This window comes from Symphalangus syndactylus, chromosome X (genome assembly GCF_028878055.3).
Source record: "Symphalangus syndactylus isolate Jambi chromosome X, NHGRI_mSymSyn1-v2.1_pri, whole genome shotgun sequence".
Classification (NCBI taxonomy): Eukaryota; Metazoa; Chordata; class Mammalia; order Primates; family Hylobatidae; genus Symphalangus; species Symphalangus syndactylus.
The window spans coordinates 65,572,987-65,593,844 of NC_072447.2; the positions used below are offsets into that span (position 1 = coordinate 65,572,987).

Sequence of the window (20,858 nt, forward strand, 5' to 3'; positions counted from 1 at the left end):
ACTATTTTAACTTCATTTGAAAAGATATTCATTGAGTATAGACTTAAGAGTTGACATTTATTTTTATTTCACGATCTTAAAGACGGTGTGCCACATGACTTCTGACTTGCATATTGCTAATGAGAAGTGTGCTGTCATTCTTTTCTTTGGACATCTAAATGTTTCTTATGGTTTTTTTCTGATTTTCTAGTTACTTAGGAGAAAGGGTAAATCTCTGGGAGAGCAGATAGGTAAAATGTCAGGAATGTGCACCATGGATTCTCTGTGCATAGCACCTTGGACATACTTTAGATTATGCGTGGCAACGTGGATGCCTCCTGAAAGCACAGGGCTCAGTGAAAAGAAAATTAAGAAATCTGGTGGATACTTGTATTTCCAGCCATGATGCATTAACAGGGACCGGATTTACCATCTCGCCTAAATACGTGTAAACCAAAAAGATTATAAGGCTTAACGTCATGGCACCACCTGCATACGGGACAGTGATCCCTGAGAGAAAGGGAACCTGACCAGGTGAGCCCTCTGATCGCCCAATTCCAGCAACTTCTTGCCCGGACAGAGTTTGCAGGCTGCAGCACAGGGGAGCTGAACACAACAGAGCCCGGTGGACGGTCTGAGTGAAGGAGACAGAGTTGAGAGCTCAAGAGGGCCATGGGACCAGAATTTGCCGGGAGTAATGGAGAGGAGACAGCTGCACAGAGAGGTAGCTCTGGAGACCCTTCAGAGCTTGCCCTTCTGGATGCAGCGTATCAGAAAGGGGGGGTGGTGATCGATGACTCCCAGTTTCTGGAGTGAGTGGTTGTGTGGATAATGGCGCCATTTACTGAGACTGTGAAGATGGGTAGGACAGGGGGAACAGGAGCGATGGGGATGTGTGAGTGTATGGGAGGAGTGAGTATATCACGTGACCAGTTTGGGACAGGCAAACCATGAAGAGCCCTTGAGACTTCCAAGTGGAGGTGCCACGTAGGTGGGTGAATGTATGTACTTGGACCTCAAAAGTGAAGTTCAGACCGGGGTTGTAGATTTTTTGGAGTGATTAGCACGTAGCACTTTCTGAAGGCTTTCGTTTGCAGGGTGTGTTCCTCTCCCGCAGAGAACATGTTACAGGGGAAGGGCTACAGAGGCACAGGCAGCTGACAGGAGAGATTGATATACAACAGCTGGAGAAAGCCGCAGAGCCAGGCAGAATGGATACTGGTCAGCGGAGAGTAAAAGCTGCTGTCCTAGCAATACCTTCCGTTCATACACAGGGGTCCTGGTGAGGCTGACATAAAAACAAATATAAAAATCTACTACGAATTTTACAAACAGTCCAGGTTCGACTGCAGATGAGACCACAGCATTTTCTGTCTCAAAAGACATCCAAGTGGAGATGTCACGTAGGCGGGTGAATGTACTATGCACTTGGACCTCAAAAGTGAAGTTTGAACTGGGCTTGTAGATAGTGGAGTAATTAGCTCAGACACACAGGTGTCTAATTGTCCTGGCGGACACCAGGAGGGTCTCAGCGGCAGCGTGATTGTATCACTGATAAGGAAGAGGCCTGACAGTCTGAGTAGAGAGTGAACCCGGCGGAGCAATTCTCATACCTGGATGGACCCACACAGAGCCGCAGAGGCGGGGGGCGAGGCGGGGGGAGGCTCTGTCTCCCTGTGTCCTGAATGCAGAGCATGAGCTTAGGCCTTCTACAGCACAAACCTTTCTTCTTTGGGACAGATGTTGGGGTGGGGGAGGCCTGTCACTCAAACGGAGGAGGCGGTGCCTCTGTCCCCAGGCCAGCAGGAGCAGGAGGTGGGCTTCGGAGTCCGGAAGACCCAGGCCCAAATTTTGCATTTTCTGTTTCCTGGCTCTGTGGTCTAGTTCATGCAATGTGTCTGTGCCTCAGCTTCCCGATCTGCCAAATGGGGATGCTGACATCCACTTCCCAGCGCTGCTGTGAGAGGAAGAAAAGCCCCAGCACAGATCCCTCTGTGACATACAAGCTGCATAAAGGGTAGCTGAGGAAGCAGATGTTCCCAGTATGTCTGGGGGCCAGAGAGTTGGCTAGTGGAGAAGCACACAAAGCGAAGTGCCATCCTCTGGCCATGTCCATCTCATAGCCCCGCAGGTTGAGGATTTCCACTTGTTGCAGTTAGAGACCCAGCTTATTAATTGTGAGACCTCACTAATTGTGACCTAAGGGGTCGTGCCGGGGAAACGGGGCAGAGTGTATCCCAGACCAGGCTGGAAGAGTTTGGGTGAAAGGGCAGGGCACGACAGAGAAGCATTGTGCAAAAGTGGGGGTACTGAGAAGAGATGATTGGGTGGGTCGAGCTGCACTGCAGGGTATGAGTGTGCGCGCGTGCTGTAGGAGGAGGAGGAGGAGGAGAGGTGAAGTGGATCTGGCGGGAAGAGCCCCCCCACCCTACCTTCGACCCCACCGCCCACCCACCCGCGGAATCGCATGCGCACTGGAGACCTGGAGGAAAGGGCTTTTGTTGGGAAAGCGGGCGGGCTGGAGGGGTCCGCGCATGCGCAGGCTACCCAGCCGCGGGGGGTGCACGGAGAAAAGGGGCGGGGTGGTCCGGGCTGCTGTGCTGGCAGCAGTAGGCGAGGGCGCGGCTGCGGGGTTCCTGGGGCTGAGGACGGACGCCATTGGAGCCCCCGAGAAGGTAAGGATCCAGCCCCAGACAGGACCGGGAGAGGGCGAGTGGAACCCGAGACGCTGCGCCCTCCCTCCGCCTCCGGATCTGAACAAAGCCCAAGCACTCAGAACCGGAACCCCATTAGACTCAAGGTCTAGATAGGAGCCCCCATCACCATCAGACCCAGGCGCCCCGATGTGAGCCCTACTGAAACCGGAGCTCAGGATCCTCACCCCTTTAGCAGACCCGTGTGCTCCGAGCTGAGCTCCCTTGGACCTGAGGCCCCACCCCCACCCCAGCCACTCCTAGATTACTCGAACCAACCGAGCTGACCGCTTGTCCCCTTCCTGGAGTGCCCAGTCCTCGCGTTTGAGATCTGCAGCGCTCCGATTGGAGCCTCACCTAGGTCTGAGGCCCCCACTCCATCCGCCTCTAGTGCTCGAGTCTGAGCCCCACCTAGGCCCCCCGCCCGGACCTAGCCAAAGGTCCCTGGGGTTCTGTTTCGCTGAGCTTGCGGCTTGCCACTGCCCCCGTTGTCTGAGCTCTCCCATCTGCTCGCCCTTCATCCCGGTCCCCTTCTCTGGCCCTTAAATCCAAACCCTTTGTTTCTCTCTTCCCCAATGCATCCCCTTTGGGACTCTTCGGACCCCAGCCCTCCAGAACACCCCCTCGTCAAATCTAGCCGCTGGGATGGCGAGCCTGCCCATCCTAAACTCCGCTTTCAGTGCGGCGCCTCCCGCGACCTCCTCTGCCCCTTTCCTTGGGCTCTGTCCCTGACCAGGTCTAACCCATCAGAAAGCCAAACCGTCTGCCCCCCACCTCCCCCCCTGCGCCCTACTGCCTAATATTGCCTAGTAACCTGATGATTGTCGCCCCTCACCTCCCGGGAGATCCCGCCTCCCATTGGATCCCGCCCCCTCCCCCTGCAGCTGCTTCACCCTCCCTCTCAGGCTGAGCTCTCATCTCCCTGGGACCCGCAGCATGGCTGAGGGAAGCTTCAGCGTGCAATCGGAAAACTACAGCGTTGAAGACATGGATGAGGGTAGCGACGAAGTCGGCGAGGAAGAGATGGTTGAAGGCAACGACTATGAAGAATTCGGTGCGTTTGGTGGCTATGGCACCCTCACCAGCTTTGACATCCATATCCTCAGAGCCTTCGGAAGCTTGGGTCCAGGCCTTCGCATCTTATCGGTGAGGCCCCTTCCTGGCCACCTGCTGGCCTGGGCCTTTCCCCTGTGAATGGGGGAGGGAGGAGGGGGGAGCAAGGAGGGTTGTGTGGGAAAGGACTGCCCAGCTTCCCCAAGCCTTCCCTCCCCTGCTCGGAAGAAGAAGATTTGGGAAGGTCTTGGGGTGTTCAGGGCTGACTGCTGGGAAGAGGCTGGCCAGCACAGGGAAGCTAACACAAGTATGTCGTCGAGCGGCCTGCCTTCCCCAACCCCTCTCTCTGGCCTTGCAGAATGAGCCCTGGGAACTGGAAAACCCTGTGCTGGCCCAGACCCTGGTGGAGGCATTGCAGCTGGATCCGGAAACACTTGCCAACGAGACGGCCGCCCGTGCTGCCAACGTAGCCCGCGCCGCCGCCTCCAACCGTGCGGCTCGGGCCGCTGCCGCCGCTGCCCGTACCGCCTTCAGTCAGGTGGTCGCTAGCCACCGGGTGGCCACGCCGCAGGTCTCAGGAGAGGATACCCAGCCCACGACCTACACCGCCGAAGCTCAGGGGCCCACCCCTGAGCCACCGCTTGCTTCTCCGCAGACCTCCCAGATGTTAGTCACCAGTGAGATGGCTGCCCCCGGGGCTCCGGCAACCTCCGCACAGTCCCAGACAGGCTCCCCGGCCCAGGAGGCCGCTACCGAGGGCCCTAGTAGCGCCTGTGCTTTCTCTCAGGCTCCGTGTGCCAGGGAGGTGGACGCCAACCTGCCCAGCACAGCCTTCCTGGGTCAGAATGATGTCTTTGATTTCACTCAGCCGGCAGGTGTCAGTGGCATGGCCTTCCCGCGCCCCAAGAGACCTGCCCCAGCCCAAGAGGCTGCCACAGAGGGCCCCAGTGCCGCCTCCGGTGTGCCCCAGACGGGACCTGGCAGGGAGGTGGCAGCCACCCGGCCCAAGACCACCAAGTCGGGGAAGGCGCTGGCCAAGACTCGGTGGGTGGAGCCTCAGAATGTTGTGGCGGCAGCTGCTGCCAAGGCCAAGATGGCCACGAGCATCCCTGAGCCGGAGGGTGCAGCTGCTGCCACTGCTCAGCACAGTGCTGAGCCCTGGGCCAGGATGGGAGGCAAGAGGACCAAGAAGGTGAGATCCCCCTGCCCCCTGCCACCTCCACGCCCCCTTGCTCCTGTCCTTTCCTTCTCCTCCCTTTCCTGCTCCTCTCCTCCCTCTCCTCTCCCCCTTCTTCCTCTCTTCTCCTCTTTCCCCTCCTTCTCTCCTCACCTCCCCTCTCCTCCCCTCCTCTCCTCTCAGCTAGTCCATGTTTCTCCAACACAAGTTTGCTGAGCATGTTTTCACTCCACGTAGTCCCTACCCTCAGGACTGGTGGGAGAAGAGGCTGGCTCAGTGCCTGGCACTTAGTAAGCACGCAGCACATGCCAGCCGCTGCTGGTACTGCTCTCATTTCCAAGAGCCTGCTACGGGTGAGGTGCGTGCCGGGTGCTTTTGTGTCTCACTTTGGCACGGGAAGCCTGGTAGCCCTGGGTCTCTCCTCTCTCGAATGATACAGTCCAAGCACCTGGATGATGAGTATGAGAGCAGCGAGGAGGAGAGAGAGCCTCCTGCGGTCCCACCCACCTGGAGAGCATCACAGCCCTCATTGACGGTGCGGGCTCAGTTGGCCCCTCGGCCCCCGATGGCCCTGAGGTCCCAGATACCCTCAAGGCACGTACTGTGCCTGCCCCCCCGCAACGTGACCCTTCTGCAAGAGAGGGTAAGAAGCCCACCCTCCCCCATCTCCCTCCTCTCCTCCCTTGTGGGCCACATCTCTGCTGTCACCCATGCCTTGACCTCCCCGCATGTTCCTCCTTCTCCAGGCAAATAAGTTGGTGAAATACCTGATGATTAAGGACTACAAGAAGATCCCCATCAAGCGCGCAGGTAGGCAGCCCGTGCCCCCTTCGCCATCCCCTAGTCTGTGGGCATCCCTTTGCTTGCGTGCCGCGGCTGGTCCCTCCGTAGCCACGGGACGGGGTCCTGGCTGTGCCACCCTCGGCAGGGCTGACCAAGGGGCTACAGCTCTGTGACCCCTGCTCAGCCCAGGTGCTTTCTCCAACTCTTCCCCCTCCTGCAGACATGCTGAAGGATGTCATCAGAGAATATGACGAACATTTCCCTGAGATCATTGAACGAGCAACGTACACCCTGGAAAAGGTGGGTGCAGGATGGGAGCAGCTCTGTGGAGGAAGAGCGGGCATGGGGGTGGGGTGACCCTGCAGCCCCTCAAGGCCCAGTCTCTGGAGCCATCTCTCACCTCTCCGACTCTGAGCTTCCACTGCACTGGCAGTTTGACTTGTGCTTCCTGCCCTCGGCTTCTCTCTCTCATGCTCTCTGAGTGTCTCGCCGTCTGGCCAGGTGGGTCTCATCGCCTCTGCCAGCGTCAGCTCCCACAGCGAAGGTCTTCCGTGCGCTGTCTTCTTCTGCCCTCGCTCACGAGTTTGGATTCCTTGCTGAGGAGCAGTTCTAACTGGGAATCACTGTCTGCCGGCAGGATGCCCAGCATGGGGTTTGGATCTCACACTCTGTTTTCTCCCCCATGTAGAAGTTTGGGATCCACCTGAAGGAGATTGACAAGGAAGAACACCTGTATATTCTTGTCTGCACACGGGACTCCTCAGCTCGCCTCCTTGGAAAGTAAGAAAGGGAAGGCGGGTCGTGGCCTTCCTCCGTGGTGTCCCTTCCCTGCCCACACCCCTTCAGTGAAGCAGGAAGACGGGGCTTGAGTGCGGCGCACGGCTCCCACACACAGCGAGGGCCGCCTGGTGACCGCTGGATGAAAGGAATGATAGCCTGGGGTGAGGCCTTGCTGCCATCAGGTCTCCCCAAGTTGCTGCCGGGCTTTATCCCCAAAGCTTCGGAGGAAAGTGGCTTGCCTCTTTCTCCTGCCTGCCTGGCCTGGGCCCGGCAGAGCTGGCCTAGGGGAGAGCTTCCTCTTCAGTGTAGGTCCTGATGTGGCAGGGGCAGGACAGGTCTGGAGCCATCTCTGGACACACGTTTGCCATTTGCAGAGCTTCGGCTCCCTGCCTTGCCCTGTCCTCTGCAGAACCCTGTCAGGGAAGTGTTAGTACCCATGTTTTATAGAGGAGGTGATTAAGTCTCAGGCGGAGGTGCGAATGGTCTGCCAGCAGCTAGTGAACTGTGCCTGTCCTGGGAAGAGTTCCCCTCAAGCTGGGAAACCTGAGAGAGGCTAGTTGGGAGAGCCTGGTGGTGTCTCTCAGGCAAATAGCTGCCGAACAGGATTTCTCTTTCCACACCTTTAGAACCAAGGACACTCCCAGGCTGAGTCTCCTCTTGGTGATTCTGGGCGTCATCTTCATGAATGGCAACCGTGCCAGCGAGGGTGAGTGGCTGGACCTGCAACTGGGGGGCTGCCCGTAGTCTCATCTTCTGGGTGCCAAACTCTCGTACCTCCTCTCCCCTCGCAGCTGTCCTCTGGGAGGCACTACGCAAGATGGGACTGCGCCCTGGGTATGATTGGCCTCTCCAGCTCCTCCCCTCGGTGCTATCCTCTGGCCAAAGAGGTCCTGGGATTGCAACAGCCTGGTGCTCTGGCGCAAGGGCGTGGGGCGCCCTGGGCTCGGTAGAGAGCAAAGGATCTCACCGGGGCGGATGGGGAAGCAGTGCTGGACGCTGCTCAGCCCCCTTTCTGTTCTGTGGCCCCAGATGACATCTAAGAGAGACAGTCAGAGTCAGGGGTTCCATCAAATCCCTACCTGGGGCATCCCTGACCAACAGTCCTCTGGCTTCTGCTGCATGCCCAGGCCTCCACAGCGACTCCCCGTGGGCTGGGAGCTCATAGTCATGCTAGGGAGGGCCCCTGCCACCGTCTCTGCTCATGGATTCCTTTCCTTGCCCTCAGGGTGAGGCACCCATTCCTCGGCGATCTGAGGAAGCTCATCACAGATGACTTCGTGAAGCAGAAGTAAGTATCACCTGAGCCAACTGCGGCTCTCACTCGAGCATCCTTTGTGTGCTGGTCTAGCTGAGAAAGCAGTTCCCTATCCCAAATCTTCAACTGGAGGGATGGGTGTCTCTGGCCTGGGAGTGAGCGGCAGTGGGGCTATGCGAGCGTGTGGGGTGCCGAAGGCCAGGGCGGTCTTGGGAAAAGGGAGCGCACATCACCTGAGAACATGGTGTGGGGTGTGATAATGGCCACCATCTCCTTGAGCACCTGCCCTGTAGACTGACACAAGAGTTCCCCCTGGTTTACACCTAAGGAACCCGGAGCTCAGAGAGGGGACGCCTCTGAGCATGGCTCCCAGCCGGTAAGGGCCTCAGCCCAACTCTCCTGATTTTCAGGCCAGGGGCCACCCTCTCCCCGTCCCTGGAGGACTTGCCAACGCACAGGCGCGCATGCACACCAACAAAGGGTCAGGACTTGAGGAGGATGCCTGGAGCACGCTTCTCCTGGCTGACTGTTTCTTCCTCTCCAGTCGTTTCCTCTGGTGGGCCTCTCCAGGGCTCCGCCGGGGTGTGGCCAAGACCCTCGAGGTGGGGTGTGCTCAGAGCAGGGGGCCTGAAGAATGGCTCCTCTGTTTACAACACACCCAACAGGAAGCTGGGGTCATCGTGGTGAGGGGCACAAACTTGTGGCCTCCCTACAGACAAATGCCCTACATGTGGCCCTCCTGCACCTCCGCATGGCTTCCGGGGAAGACCGATGGCAAAAGGCTTTGAAGGCCTCACTTTTGCAGGCAGAAGTCCTGGGAGTTGGTTTGGGAATGAGTGAAGGGCTGGAGGGGCAGGGCAGTCCTCTTCCAGGAGCTGAGCTGCGGCATCGGGTTGAGGAGGGGCCCCCTGGAACCCATCCGTTCAGCAACAGGTCTGCCTGGCTAGAAGCAAAGTTTACTTTCCTCTCATGCCAAGGTACCTGGAATACAAGAAGATCCCCAACAGCAACCCACCTGAGTATGAATTCCTCTGGGGCCTGCGAGCCCGCCATGAGACCAGCAAGATGAGGGTCCTGAGATTCATTGCCCAGGTAAGGGAGAGCCTCTGTTGGGTGCCCGGCACCAGGGGTGGTGCTCTCCACACCTTGCTTGTTTCTTGGTCGAGGCCTCCTTCCCATTACCCCATATTCCAGTGAGGGTACCAAACGCTCACAGAGGCACCTGAGCACCCTACACAAGGTCACAGATGGGGCAAAATCCCAGGTCTGGCACAGGAGAGTAGGAGCCCCCAATCCCTGTGGTCCTGATTTTTGCCGCCCTCATTGCACAAAGCACACGGGAGGGGGTGAGGCGGGTCGCGGGTGCTCAGCCACTGTGGGGTAGCTCTGTGTCTATGCTCGCCCTTTTCCTCCTCAGAATCAGAACCGAGACCCCCGGGAATGGAAGGCTCATTTCTTGGAGGCTGTGGATGATGCTTTCAAGACAATGGATGTGGATATGGCCGAGGAACATGCCAGGGCCCAGATGAGGGCCCAGATGAATATCGGGGATGAAGCTCTGATTGGACGGTGGAGCTGGGATGACATACAAGTCGAGCTCCTGACCTGGGATGAGGACGGAGATTTTGGCGACGCCTGGGCCAGGATCCCCTTTGCTTTCTGGGCCAGATACCATCAGTACATTCTGAATAGCAACCGTGCCAACAGGAGGGCCACGTGGAGAGCTGGTGTCAGCAGCGGCACCAATGGAGGGGCCAGCACCAGCGTCCTAGATGGCCCTAGCACCAGCTCCACCATCCGGACCAGAAATGCCGCCAGAGCTGGTGCCAGCTTCTTCTCCTGGATCCAGTAAGAGTTTCGGTATAGAAATGAGACTCTGCAGGAGGGCTGCGGAGTGGGGTGAGATGTCGGAGAGAGGGCCGGCGTGGGGGCGTTGGGGGCAACGGCAACAGCATGGACGGATACTTATTTTGTTACGTATACCCCTCCCTGGTCCACTTGTGCCCACGGATGTTGTCACTTTGGTTTCTTGTGCTTTTATAGGCACCGTTGATGAACTGCAGCGATCTTACTGGCCAAGCCAGAGCGCCTCCTCTCAGATTCCTTCTCGACACAGCACCCTAGGCGGCTTCTTCCTGTCAGTCAGAGGTGGCATGCAAGATGAAGCTCTCTTTGCTCTTCCTGCTTTCATTTTGTGCTTTTCCTTGTGCTTTCACGTTTTGGGTATCAGTGTTACATTAAAGTTGCAAAATTAATTTAGACGTTTCTTCCTTTACCTGCACACCCATTGCCATACCTGGCCACGCTTGGGCTTGTAGCAAGGAAACTTCTTCAGGCTCTCTGGGGTAGGTGGGCCCCACCTCTGCCAAAAAGGCCCACAGGGACAGGTGGGATGCTGGGAGGTGCGGAGGTTGGTTACGCCTGAGTGTGCGACCAGGAGTTTGGAGAGGCCCCAGTGCTCATGGTTATGTGATTTTCTACAAGCCTTGCTCAGCAGCCCCAGGGACATGGCAAGAGGTGGGGCCAGAGCAGGGGCGGGGTGGAAAACTGCAGCTTGGTGCCACTGCCCCTCCCGCCGAGGGACAGGGTCCAAGGCTCTCACCAGGACCCACCTCCCACACCCCCTCCTTGGAGACGATGTTCCAGAACCCTTGGCTCATCATCCACACAGTTCAGGACCCCGTCCTCGGTACAGAGTCTGACGGACAATGAGGTGGGCCCTGCAGTGGTGTTCGCAGCCCTCCAATGGGTAGAAGGAGGGGCCGTGATTGCTGAGGGAGCAGGATGTAATAAAAACAACGCACGGTGCGCGCGCACACAGTCCCTTGCCTGTGACGGAACGGCGGCCTGTTTGGGGCTTCGCAGCCCTTCTCCCCCAGCAGCAGGGCTCTCCCAGTGAGGACAACACCAGGCCTACCTAGGTCCTGGTGTGTTCAAGGGCTGGGTGATGTCTGGAGGGGTCTGAGGTAGGGCTGCACGTGCTTCAGGTACAAGACGGTGAGGGCAGAGACAATTTGGTCTCCTGGGAAGGGCTCAGTGGCAGGCAGGGACAGTGTCCAGGGCTTTCTGGAGTTCCCCGGTAATGTCCAGGGCTTGGGAGGACAGAGCCCTAGATATGGAGGGAAAACATAGCAGTGGAAGGCTCCCTGCTTCCCACCCCCGCACCCAGCCCCAGCCTCTGTTTCCCCAGGAGGGGCTGCCATCTCCGCCACGGCCAGATCCTGACCTAGACCGGGCTACCTAATTTGGGAGGCCCAGTGGAAAATGAAAACACGAGTCTCCTTGTCAAAAACTATGAAGGATTTCAAAACAACAACAGCAGAGCATGGAGCCACATGGGGAGCCCTGGTGAGCATCGGACTGCATTGGTTGCACACCCCAGAAGCTGTCCGTCAGAAAGGCTTTGGGTGGGTCTCCATGTTGGCTGCCGCTGTGATTTCTGCTTCTCTGGTGCTTGGGTCCATGCTTGGCCACACTGACATTCTGGGACTCTGACAGAAATCCAGTCCCAAAGTTTTACTGGAACACACACACACACACACACACACAGGCACACAGTGGAGTCCCCTTCCCTTTATGTCTCCTGGTTTGTGGTCTGGGCTGTGGAAGAGATGAGGGATGCCTGGGACTCCACCCCTGGCGTCATAAATTTAATGCTATTTGGCCGGAACCTCCCCAGACACCCTTGTGCACATAGCAGGCACATGCCTGTCCTTGGATCAGGGTGGGGGTAGTCACCATAAGCCACAGGAGTGAGTTTGAACACTGTGTGCAGAGGGCACTTGAGATACGGAAGCTCCGCTGGAAAGGAACAGGAAGCAGCCCTCAGAGGCAGGGTGCTGGCCAGATCACGGCCTCCTCCGGCCTCCAGGCTTGCTGGACACTCCCCTTTTCACATCACTTTGCCGCAGTGGGGCCTCACCAGGGACCCCCTCCCCCTACCCTGTAGGGGCAGCGCTGAGAGCAACTGGGAAGAGAGGCCTGCCACCGCCCTCCCAGCCTCCTGAGACATCAGGTTGGGTGTTTTCCTTCCTGGGCATCCATCCTGCTGCTCCTCCTCGTTTTCGTCGTCATCAGGCCCTGGGCCAAGGGCGTTTTGCCCACTACCTCATGACACCCTCAAAGATCGTCTGAGCTACTACTGTGCACTTGAAGAAACAGACTCAGAGAAGGGAGGTGACTTGCCTGAGATCTCTGACCCAGCTTTGCCGCTGCCTCCACTAGTGACCTTGGCCCAGCCTCTTCTCTTGACCAGTTGCATATCATTTGGTGGGGCATGTGAAGAACCATTCACATGGTTTGCACATTGATTATTATTTGTCGTCTTAATACTGAATTATAAGAGTGCTTTTTTGCGTGCAAACTTTTCCATTGTCGGGTAGCGTATATTGCAAACATTGCCGCAATGAATGGTTTGCTTTTTCATTTCGCTGATGATGAAAAGCCAGATTTCCAAATTTGATGAAATTCACTTAACGTGTTTTTGCGTGGCTATTGCTTTCTGTGTCATAGCTATAAGAGTCCTTCGCCTACAGCAAGTTTTTCAAGGCTTTATCCTGAATTCTCTTCCAGAGGTCTTATGCTTTAGCTTTTTTGTTGACATTTAGGGTCTTCACAAACTTCAGAAGTTTGAAATCATACCAATTATCTTTTCTGACCACAGTGGAATGAAACTAGAAAGCAATACCGGAAGGAGAATTGAAAAAGTCACAAACAGGCGGAAATTACAACACTCTCTTCAATAACCAGTGGGTCAAAGAACAGACCACAAGGAAATTAGAAAGTATCTTGAGACACATGACAATGAAAACACCACATACCACAACTAAGGAGATGCAGGGAAAGCAGTGTTAAGAGGGAAGTTTATTGTGGTAAATGCTTACAGCGAAAAAGAAGAAAGATCTCAAATCAACAGCCTATCTTTGTGTTGCGAGAACTAGAAAAGGAAGAACAACGTAAACCCAAAGTTAGCAGAAGGAAGGAAGTAATAAAGATTAGAGCACAAATAAAGGAAATGGAGAATAGACAAATAATAGGAAAAAAACAATGAAACTAAGAGCTGGTGTCTCTGAAAAGGTGAACATAGGTTAAGCAGATTAAGAAAAAACAGAGAAGGGTCAAATAACTAAAATCAGAATGACAGAGGGGCATTACAATTGATACTACAGAAATAAAAAAGATTATAAAGAGAAGACCAGGAACAACTATACCCCAACAGATTTGATACTTTAGAAGAAATGGATAAATTCTGAGAAACATACACGCTGCCAAGACTGACTCCTGAAGAAGTAAAAAATCTCAGATCTCGACAACTCGTAAGGAGACTTAACCAGTATTCATCAACCTCCCAACAGAGAAATCCCCAGGACTAGATGGCTTCAGTGGAGAATTCTACTAAACATTTAGAGAAGAATTAGGACCAGAAACACACACACACACACACACACACACACTTCCCAAAAGAATGTTTATGCATGCATATTCAACAAAAGTCTAGCACACCGAGTTCAACAACACATGAAAGGCCCATGACCACGTGGGATTTATTCGTGGAATGCAAGGAAGTTTCGATCAATGAAAATCAACTAATTTAGTGTACGGCATCAACAAAATGAAGACAAAACCACATGATCGGCTCAATTGATGCACTAAAAGCATCTGACAAAAGTCAACCCCCTTCGTGATAAAAACACTCAAACTCCTTGGAACAGAAGGAAACAACCTCAACGCAACGTCACGGAAGTCCTATATAAAATACTCATTGTGAACACTGTACTCGATGGCGAAAGAGTGAAAGCTTTTCCTCTAAGATCAGGAGCAAGACAGAGATGCCCGCTTTTGCTACTTCTTCTCAACATAGTCCCGGAAGTTCAGAGGGCAATTAAGCAAGAAAATGAAATAAAAAGGCATCCTTTTTATTTCACTTCATTTTATTTTTAGAAAAGGCATCCTTTTTATGTCCTGTATTCTAAATAATCCATAGCTCAAGGAAAACATCACCAATCAAATCACAAAGTATTTTGAACCTGAAGAAAACTTATGGGACATATTTTAATTGTCTAGATTGCATGAAAAAGAAAGGCACAACATTTGCATCTTTCTCAACAATGTTGAACAACAGATTAAATCTGAAGAAAGCAGAAGAAATGAAATAACGATAAAAGTATAAATCAGTTAAAGATAAAACAACACAGCCAGAGATGGTTTTTTGTAAAGATGATGTGATTAAGACATGCCTTGTGTGGGCCTGAACAAAAAGGAAGCAACCCGTGTCCGGAGTGGCTAAGGAGACATCACTATGGGCAACGAAGGCATTAAAGAGATCATTATTCAAAACCATGAGCAACTTTATGCCCACAAATGTGAAACTTTGGGTATAATTTACACATTTCAAGAAAATACAACAAAATGACAGAAAACAGACTAAACATCTGAATTGTCTACAAATTCTAAACGGGCGGAATCTGAAGGAAACGACAGCAGCAGCCACAAGAACCTACAGACTCTGATGCCGCCACCGATTAATTCTACAAAACGTTTGTGAAGGAAGGAATGTCAATCTTACCTTCTTGCCAGGTAACATAAAAAAGGGGAAATGCTTCCTATCCCATTTTATGAGGCAAAAACCTTAAAGGGCATGGTAAGAAATGAAATGCACAGGCCTATCTTTCACATAAGCACAGAAGAAGAAATCTTGAATAAAGCACTAGCAAAACAAATCAGTTAAATCTCCAAAAAGGAAAACGTATCACAAACAAGTCAAGAGTATTCTAGAAATGAAATGGTTCAGCGCTTGAAAAATCTATCTCTCAGAAGTAATGTATGGAGGAGAAAAAGTATGATACTCCCTACAGACGCAGGAAGGGTATTTCATGGGTTTGATTTTTTTAAATGACCATGCACTTATGATAAAACCTCTTAGCCAACTACGAACAAAAGGGAACTCTCTTGATTCCGCTGGAATACCTTTTAAAAGCCTATGAAAACAATGATACTTACTGGTGACATGTTGACAGCTTTCCCTCTGAGATCGGGGGGAAAAAAAAAAACAGATACATCCACTGTCACCACTCACAGTGCCATGAAGGAAGAAAAAGTAATCAAAGCAGTCCTGCAAGCACAGCCTTAAATGCATACGCACGTTAACCAAAGGACATCCTTGTGAACGTGCACCACAATAATAACACTAACACTCCAGCGCTGGAAACTACTGAAGAGTCCATTAGAAATAAAAGGCATGAATAAATTGTGGCATCGTCATACAATTCAAAATACTGCGCAGGAATGCGAAGAAACGAAATTCGGCTACAGAGCACAACAAAAGTGAATAGCAAGGAGAAAAACCTAATGTTGCCAAGAGAAACCCGGATTATAAAATACGTACTATACTGATTCTACTCATGTGTAAGGCGTTCACAAACAGGCAGGATTATCTTCAAGTGTTAAAAGTCACAAGAGTGGTTAGATTTGCTGAGGTGGAAGACAAGAGTGACTGGCATGAGAGTGCTTTTGAGCTGCCGGCAATACACTACACCACTTCTCAACCCAGATCGTAGGGGATCAGACGTCCCTGTGGAACCATTTACTGAGTGGTACCCTCATTTTGTGTGCAACTCCATTTTTGTATTATATTTCATTACAGTGTACATAAAGATGTTTAAATGAATACTATCCCAGGAATGTCCATAAGCAATGGATTCTTCAGTGATTTGTATATTCTCTGACCACAATGCCACAATGGGATCTAGAAATTAATAACAAAAGATCATTACAAACCCCCGTATATGTCTGTAAATTAAGAAACATCCTCCTAAGTAACCCATGGCTCTAAGAAAAACTAACGTTGAAATAAGAAAATATTTTGAGCTTACTAATGAAGCAAACTCCAGAGGTCTTTGCCTGCCAATATCACTACGTCTCCTCTCTGGGGAAGTTTAGATTACACAGGAAGACTCCCCTGCATCTCTGAGAAGGGGCAAGATGCCAGCAATCTGGACGCCAAACTCCAGCGGAGGTGAGGGACTGAAGATTGCTGTAGACAGCAACTGAAATCCCTACGCCGAGTTGGGATGTATGCCTTCAAGTGAGCCTGAAGTTCCAAAGCCCATAAATCTGCTGGTTCATGCTCTGCAGAGAGTACATTTGTCCTCCATCTCCCAGAGTTGGGGGAGAGCGATTTGTCATGCTACGAGGAGCTGAGAGGGGATCTGGGTGTCTAAGTGATTTGTAAATACACTTTCTAGAGCAATCGTGCAATTTACAGCCCCCACCATTACCAACAACGTGCCGGGATACATGGTAATGTCAGTGTTGCAGACAGTTGGAAGGTCTGGTGAGAGGGGATAAGTCAGTTGCTTTCCTGCCGTCCTCACTGCCAGTTGATGCTCAAGCTCTCTTGGCAACACAAGTGAGACTCCGTCTGTAAAAATACAAAACATAAGAAAAAAATTAACATGTACTCCCAGCTACTCTGGAGGCTGCGGCTGGAGGATCCCTTGAGCTCAGCAGTTCGAGGCTACAGGGAGCTATGATCGTACCACTGCACTCCAGCCTGGGCGACAGAGCAAGAACCCCCCACACCCTCAAAAAAGATCAAGCTCTCTTAATCAACTAAGTCAGTGTCACTCACCTGTTTCCTTCCCATCTTCTGCTACTTTCTTTCTTTTGTCTCCTCAGCCAGTTTCTTTGTCTTTATGGGGTAAAGCCTTAGGAGAAAAGGATGCAGCCAGGAAAGAGGGAGGGGGAAGAGAGGTGAGAAGTGAACGTGAGAAAGAGAAGGGGTGAGTGAAGTACGTGACCAAAGGTGCCCTGGGGAAGCTGGGAGCAGGAACAAGGGTCCCCGGGCGAGTTGAAACTACCCCTCGTGCTCTTTGGCCTGTTGGGTGCTCAGGTTGCAGGGAATGGGCATCCGGTTGGACCTCATGAGAACTCACACCTTGGGGTGTGGAGGGCAGGACACCATGAGAGGAGTCCCACCCTGCTGCAAAGGATAGAAGAGGAGAGTTGTCCCCAACGTGAAAGGGAAGGCAGTGACAGAAAGAGGCAAGCAGAGGATGGTGGATGTCAGAACAAGGACTATCATCAATGACATTTTCTTCACTGAGCCCACCCCAGAAATGAGCTCCCTTCCTGTGCGCTCTCACAGCTCCTTGTCGTTGAATCTCATATCATTGATGGTAATTTGCAGAGGAATAATTAAGTTGGTGATTCACTTTAGGATGTACTGCCCTCCGAGGCTGAAAGCTAAACACATAGAGCCCACGTTACGCCCAGCACCAGTTAAGGAACTAAGGATTAGTCACTGGGTAAGTATCAGGGGAGGGGAGGGCGGGGAGGGTGAGGGGAAGGAACGGCATAGAGAGAATGAAAAAGCAAAATGAGGGGAAAACCAGGGAGGACAACATGATAAAGGAAAGAGGGAGAGAAAGGGCAGTGAGGGATATGGGAACTCGGAGGGATGACAAAGGGAAAGATAAGGCATGGAGGAGAGAGAGCAGAGAGGGGAGATGAGGGGTGATGACAGAGGCTGAAGTGAGGTAGGAAGAGAGAGGAAAGAGGAAAGGAGTGTAGAGGAAATGATGAGGGAGTACAGAGAAAGGAACAAGGGGAGAGGTCCTTTACCAAAGGGCGACTGATGAGCAGGGGGCAAGATGAAGGGGCAGTGAGGGAGAAAGGGTAAGGAGGAGAAAACTGCCAGCTTTGAGAACTCTACTCTGCCCCTGGAAAGAGGGGATCCCCATCCCAGGTCAACCAGGGGCTCCCCGTGGGACTATCTCAGAGGGAGGAGCTGGATAAGCCAAGAGCAAAGGGTGCATGGGACCGCTCTTGCCTTGCTGCATGTGTCATTCAGGGCCTTCCCACCCAAACAGGGGGACCGGTCACATCAACAGCCACCTCTGCTGAATCCAAGCTCTGCACTGGATCCTCCTTTCCCCTGCCGGATACGGGTTTCAACAAGCAAATTTAAGGGAATCACTCCCCTTCCTGGGCTCCCTCCCTGACTGTATCAGTTGCAACCCCTTTCGTGGTCACAGAGGCCTGGCCTCTCCCACAAGATCCCTGTGGGCCAGCCAGTGTGATGCTCTGTATATCATACCTGTTCAGGATGAAGCCTGTGTGTGTGTGTGTGTGTGTGTGTGTGTGTGTGTGTGTGTGTATGGGGTGGGGGTGTGTGGGATGTGTGCATGTGTGTGTGTGTGTACTAATCACAAGGATCAATATATCTGTGGGGATTGTGAATTCTTTCGATGTGACTGCCTTGCTAGAATCGCCCCTCCCAGGGGCCTTTATTTCAAGGACCAACTCTGCTTTTCTCCCACAGCCCAATGAATGCATCAGACACTCAGCTTCAGTTCCCATGGCAACAGGGGCTAATGGCCTAGAGACTAAGGATGAGACAAAGAGAAACGCAGAGAAATGTGCGTGTTCTGTCTTCCTCTGAGGTACGCAAGCCCCTTATTCAGGAACTGAAAAGAATATTCGCTTTAGTTCTACCCTGCCCTTCCCTCAATGCTGGGTGGAGGAGGGCAGAAACGCAGACGGGCCTGACATGAATCCAGAATTTCTGCATCCTCTCAATGCACATGCACGGTTTGGAGACAGGCTTCTTTGTCCCTGAGCCATCATGTTACCACCAATGTATTGTACCTGCAAACCATGCCTGTGGCACCTAGGATTCCTGCTACCCCAACTCACTTTCCTCTTTACCACCCTCTAGCCTCTATCATAGTAGGGGAATTTTTTCTGTCATTCCTATTTTCTGACAGAAAGTTCCAGCCAGCCCAATTTCAGAAGCGCTGTCTCAGGAGGGCTCCCTGATCCTTCCTGCCAGAGTCACACAGGACACACCTCCTCTCTCTTCTCCTCTGTGGCCTGGGAGACCTCTGCCCAGACCATGGGACAAGTTCCTAGGGCTCCCCCTTCCTGCCACACTCCTGTTCCGCCAGGGCCTTGGGGAGACTCAGATGAGAGAGGTTTCTGATAGTCTCCCACTTCTGGAAGCAGCCAAACTAATGAGAGGCCTCTTGCCTGCCCCTCTTCCTGAGAAGCCCACCACCTCCTGTGTATTGACTCCCCTTACCAGAGGCTGGACAAACAGGGTGCCAGGCAGGACATGAGACATCCCACACTATAAATTTGTGATAAACAACAACTCAAAAGCTGGGCATATGCCCCCGACTTCCCCTCCCTTCTTTCCATTTATTCCAGTGAGTCTCAGAAGTCCCTTTGTCCAGCTGCACTCTCCTCTCCTGGGACCCAGCTGCCCTCCATTTCCCATGTCCTGGAACCCCTCAGTCCAAAATATCTAAGTAAACTCGTCTTCACTGCAATGGTGCATCCCACACCCACAGCCATGCCCTATGCCAGAAGGAACCACATGAAGTTCTGCCCATCTTCCTGACCTCCACAGATGTTGTGCGACATCCAGTCTCCTCTGGGTCAGGGGGTTTGTCTCATATGCACTCCTGAGTGCCCACCTGCCAGTGACTCCCCTGTGTTTCACACCCCTCTCGGGGGATCTCAGATCCACTCGGCTGCTGGTCTCTGTCTGGATGACCATGACCAGTTTCCCTTGGAGAAGGACCAATGGGGAACGGCAATGCCAGGAAGGCAACGCTTCGCTTGACTGCTCTGCTCCTTAAATCCCCAAAAGCACCACTCACGGGACTATAGACGCTATGCCAGTTACAGACTTCAGTGAAGGGTCAATGGTGACCACATGAAATTATAGTGGAACAAACTACTAGCGAGCGATGGCTAAGTATCCATGCTGCTAGAATCCAAAAGGAATCACCCATCCCCTGCCTCCCACGGAAAAGATAAGGTCTTCTGAGGACATTCCATTTCCAGTGAATTCCTGTTCATGGCTTTTCTTCCTGTTTTGAGCACTGCCCTTTTCTCTCCCTGCAAAGGAGGAAGTCCCCTCCATTAATCTGCTTCATTGTAGGGAGTTCTTTATTTCTCAGTAATGGGATCTGTCTATGTCTCCACCTCCCTGTGAACATATGAACACCCAGAGACAATCACCAAACACTAAGGGGCTATGAGTGTCACATCATAATCCCTCACCTAGCTCTGTGCAGTGGCTCACACCTATAACCCCAGCTATGCAAGACACCGAGGCAGGAGGATTGTTTGAGGCCAGGAGTTGGACACGAGCCTGGTCAATGTAGCGAGACCTCATCTCTAAAATTATAAAAACAGAAAAAAGTAGCCTTATATGGTGGCACGCATCTGTGGTCCCAGCTACTCGGGAGACTCATGCAGGAGGATCACTTGAGCCCAGGAGTTTGAGGCTGCAGTGAGTTATGACAGCACCACTGCACAGAGCTTTGGGAGGCTGCACTTTGTAGCCAGGAGTTCAAGACCAGCTTGGGCATCACAGCGAGACCCCATCTGCAGAAAAATATAAAATTAAATTTAAAAAATTAAAAATATCTCTGACCGATACATTTCTCAAAATTTGAATTTGTCAGTTTACATTAACCTTCGTTACTCAGCCTGGATCCTATGGACTCCAAAATTCATTTCCTCATCCTCTAGACATCTCTGTCCTGCCAATCCCTCATTCTCAATTTGGCCATCCCCAGGGATGGAGGTTATCAGCATGGCTTTAACTGAGAGCATGAAGCATGGGGCTGGTGGCTCATATTTTTAACACAGCCAGCCTCTCTGGTTGACACCATCTTTACCCCTCACTGTTTCACAGTTTGAATTCCTGCAGATATCCACTGTTTCTCTGCATCTTCAAATTCTCCTGCTCCAGTGGCTATTCCCATCAGCATGCAATCATGCTCCACTGTCCTCCATTTTAAACAAATACCTTCCCTTGGCGACACTTCCCTAGCAGCTGTTCTCCCACATACCTGCTGTCTTTCACAGCAAAACTTTTCTGGTAAGTTGTCGAACAGGTTGTCACCACTTCCTCATCTCCACCTCCGATGTCTTGCATGGCCTTCTGTCCTCCAATACGCTTTTTTTTTTTTCATGCTCTTTAGTAACTTACATGATGTCAAATCCAATTATCATCCCTCTGACCTGGCTTGCCCTCCTAGTAGCATTGAACATGCTGGCCACTATTGGTCTCTTAAAATCTCGTGGATTCCATGAAACCATCCTCTTCTGGTGATCTTCCTTC

At 52.5% G+C, this 20,858-nt stretch overlaps 2 protein-coding genes and 1 non-coding gene across 6 annotated transcripts; all 3 read left to right on the plus strand.

The window, feature by feature from the left end:
- The first annotated feature begins 2,518 nt into the window (after positions 1–2,518).
- Positions 2,519–9,975, plus strand: LOC129475842 (melanoma-associated antigen D4-like). Of its 4 annotated transcripts, XM_055268243.2 has the most exons (14): positions 2,554–2,654; positions 3,557–3,818; positions 4,084–4,917; positions 5,342–5,545; positions 5,649–5,712; positions 5,906–5,985; positions 6,374–6,465; positions 7,092–7,171; positions 7,257–7,299; positions 7,691–7,753; positions 8,049–8,096; positions 8,698–8,812; positions 9,138–9,568; positions 9,764–9,975. In XM_055268243.2, the coding sequence occupies exons 2-14, from the start codon at positions 3,609–3,611 to the stop codon at positions 9,771–9,773; spliced, it is 2,274 nt and encodes a 757-aa protein (XP_055124218.1). In that variant the 5' UTR covers positions 2,554–2,654; positions 3,557–3,608; the 3' UTR covers positions 9,774–9,975. The 4 variants fall into 4 exon arrangements, with proteins under 4 accessions (XP_063490871.1, XP_055124218.1, XP_063490870.1 ...); XM_063634801.1 differs by lacking the exon at positions 8,049–8,096 and having other exon boundaries at positions 2,519–2,654; positions 3,608–3,818; XM_063634800.1 differs by lacking the exon at positions 8,049–8,096 and having other exon boundaries at positions 2,558–2,654.
- LOC129476596 (small nucleolar RNA SNORA11) lies at positions 8,325–8,452 on the plus strand. Its single transcript, XR_008655021.1, has one exon. It is a non-coding gene; the product is annotated as a small nucleolar RNA SNORA11 (small nucleolar RNA).
- A 6,789-nt stretch (positions 9,976–16,764) lies between the features above and the next one.
- Positions 16,765–19,841, plus strand: LOC129475843 (putative uncharacterized protein FLJ39060). Its single transcript, XM_055268247.2, has 2 exons — positions 16,765–17,025; positions 18,042–19,841. The coding sequence occupies exons 1-2, from the start codon at positions 16,774–16,776 to the stop codon at positions 18,159–18,161; spliced, it is 372 nt and encodes a 123-aa protein (XP_055124222.1). The 5' UTR covers positions 16,765–16,773; the 3' UTR covers positions 18,162–19,841.
- Positions 19,842–20,858: the final 1,017 nt, after the last annotated feature.

Bases quoted from the DNA above. Each gene is read 5' to 3' on its own strand.
- LOC129475842 (XM_055268243.2), top strand. From the start codon at position 3,609: ATGGCTGAGGGAAGCTTCAGCGTGCAATCGGAAAACTACAGCGTTGAA. The intron at 3,819-4,083 runs GTGAGGCCCCTT...CTGGCCTTGCAG, and splicing joins CAGGCCTTCGCATCTTATCG to AATGAGCCCTGGGAACTGGA. The intron at 7,300-7,690 runs GTATGATTGGCC...CCTTGCCCTCAG, and splicing joins AAGATGGGACTGCGCCCTGG to GGTGAGGCACCCATTCCTCG.
- LOC129475843 (XM_055268247.2), top strand. From the start codon at position 16,774: ATGGTGGATGTCAGAACAAGGACTATCATCAATGACATTTTCTTCACT. The intron at 17,026-18,041 runs GTAAGTATCAGG...TTTCTCCCACAG, and splicing joins AACTAAGGATTAGTCACTGG to CCCAATGAATGCATCAGACA.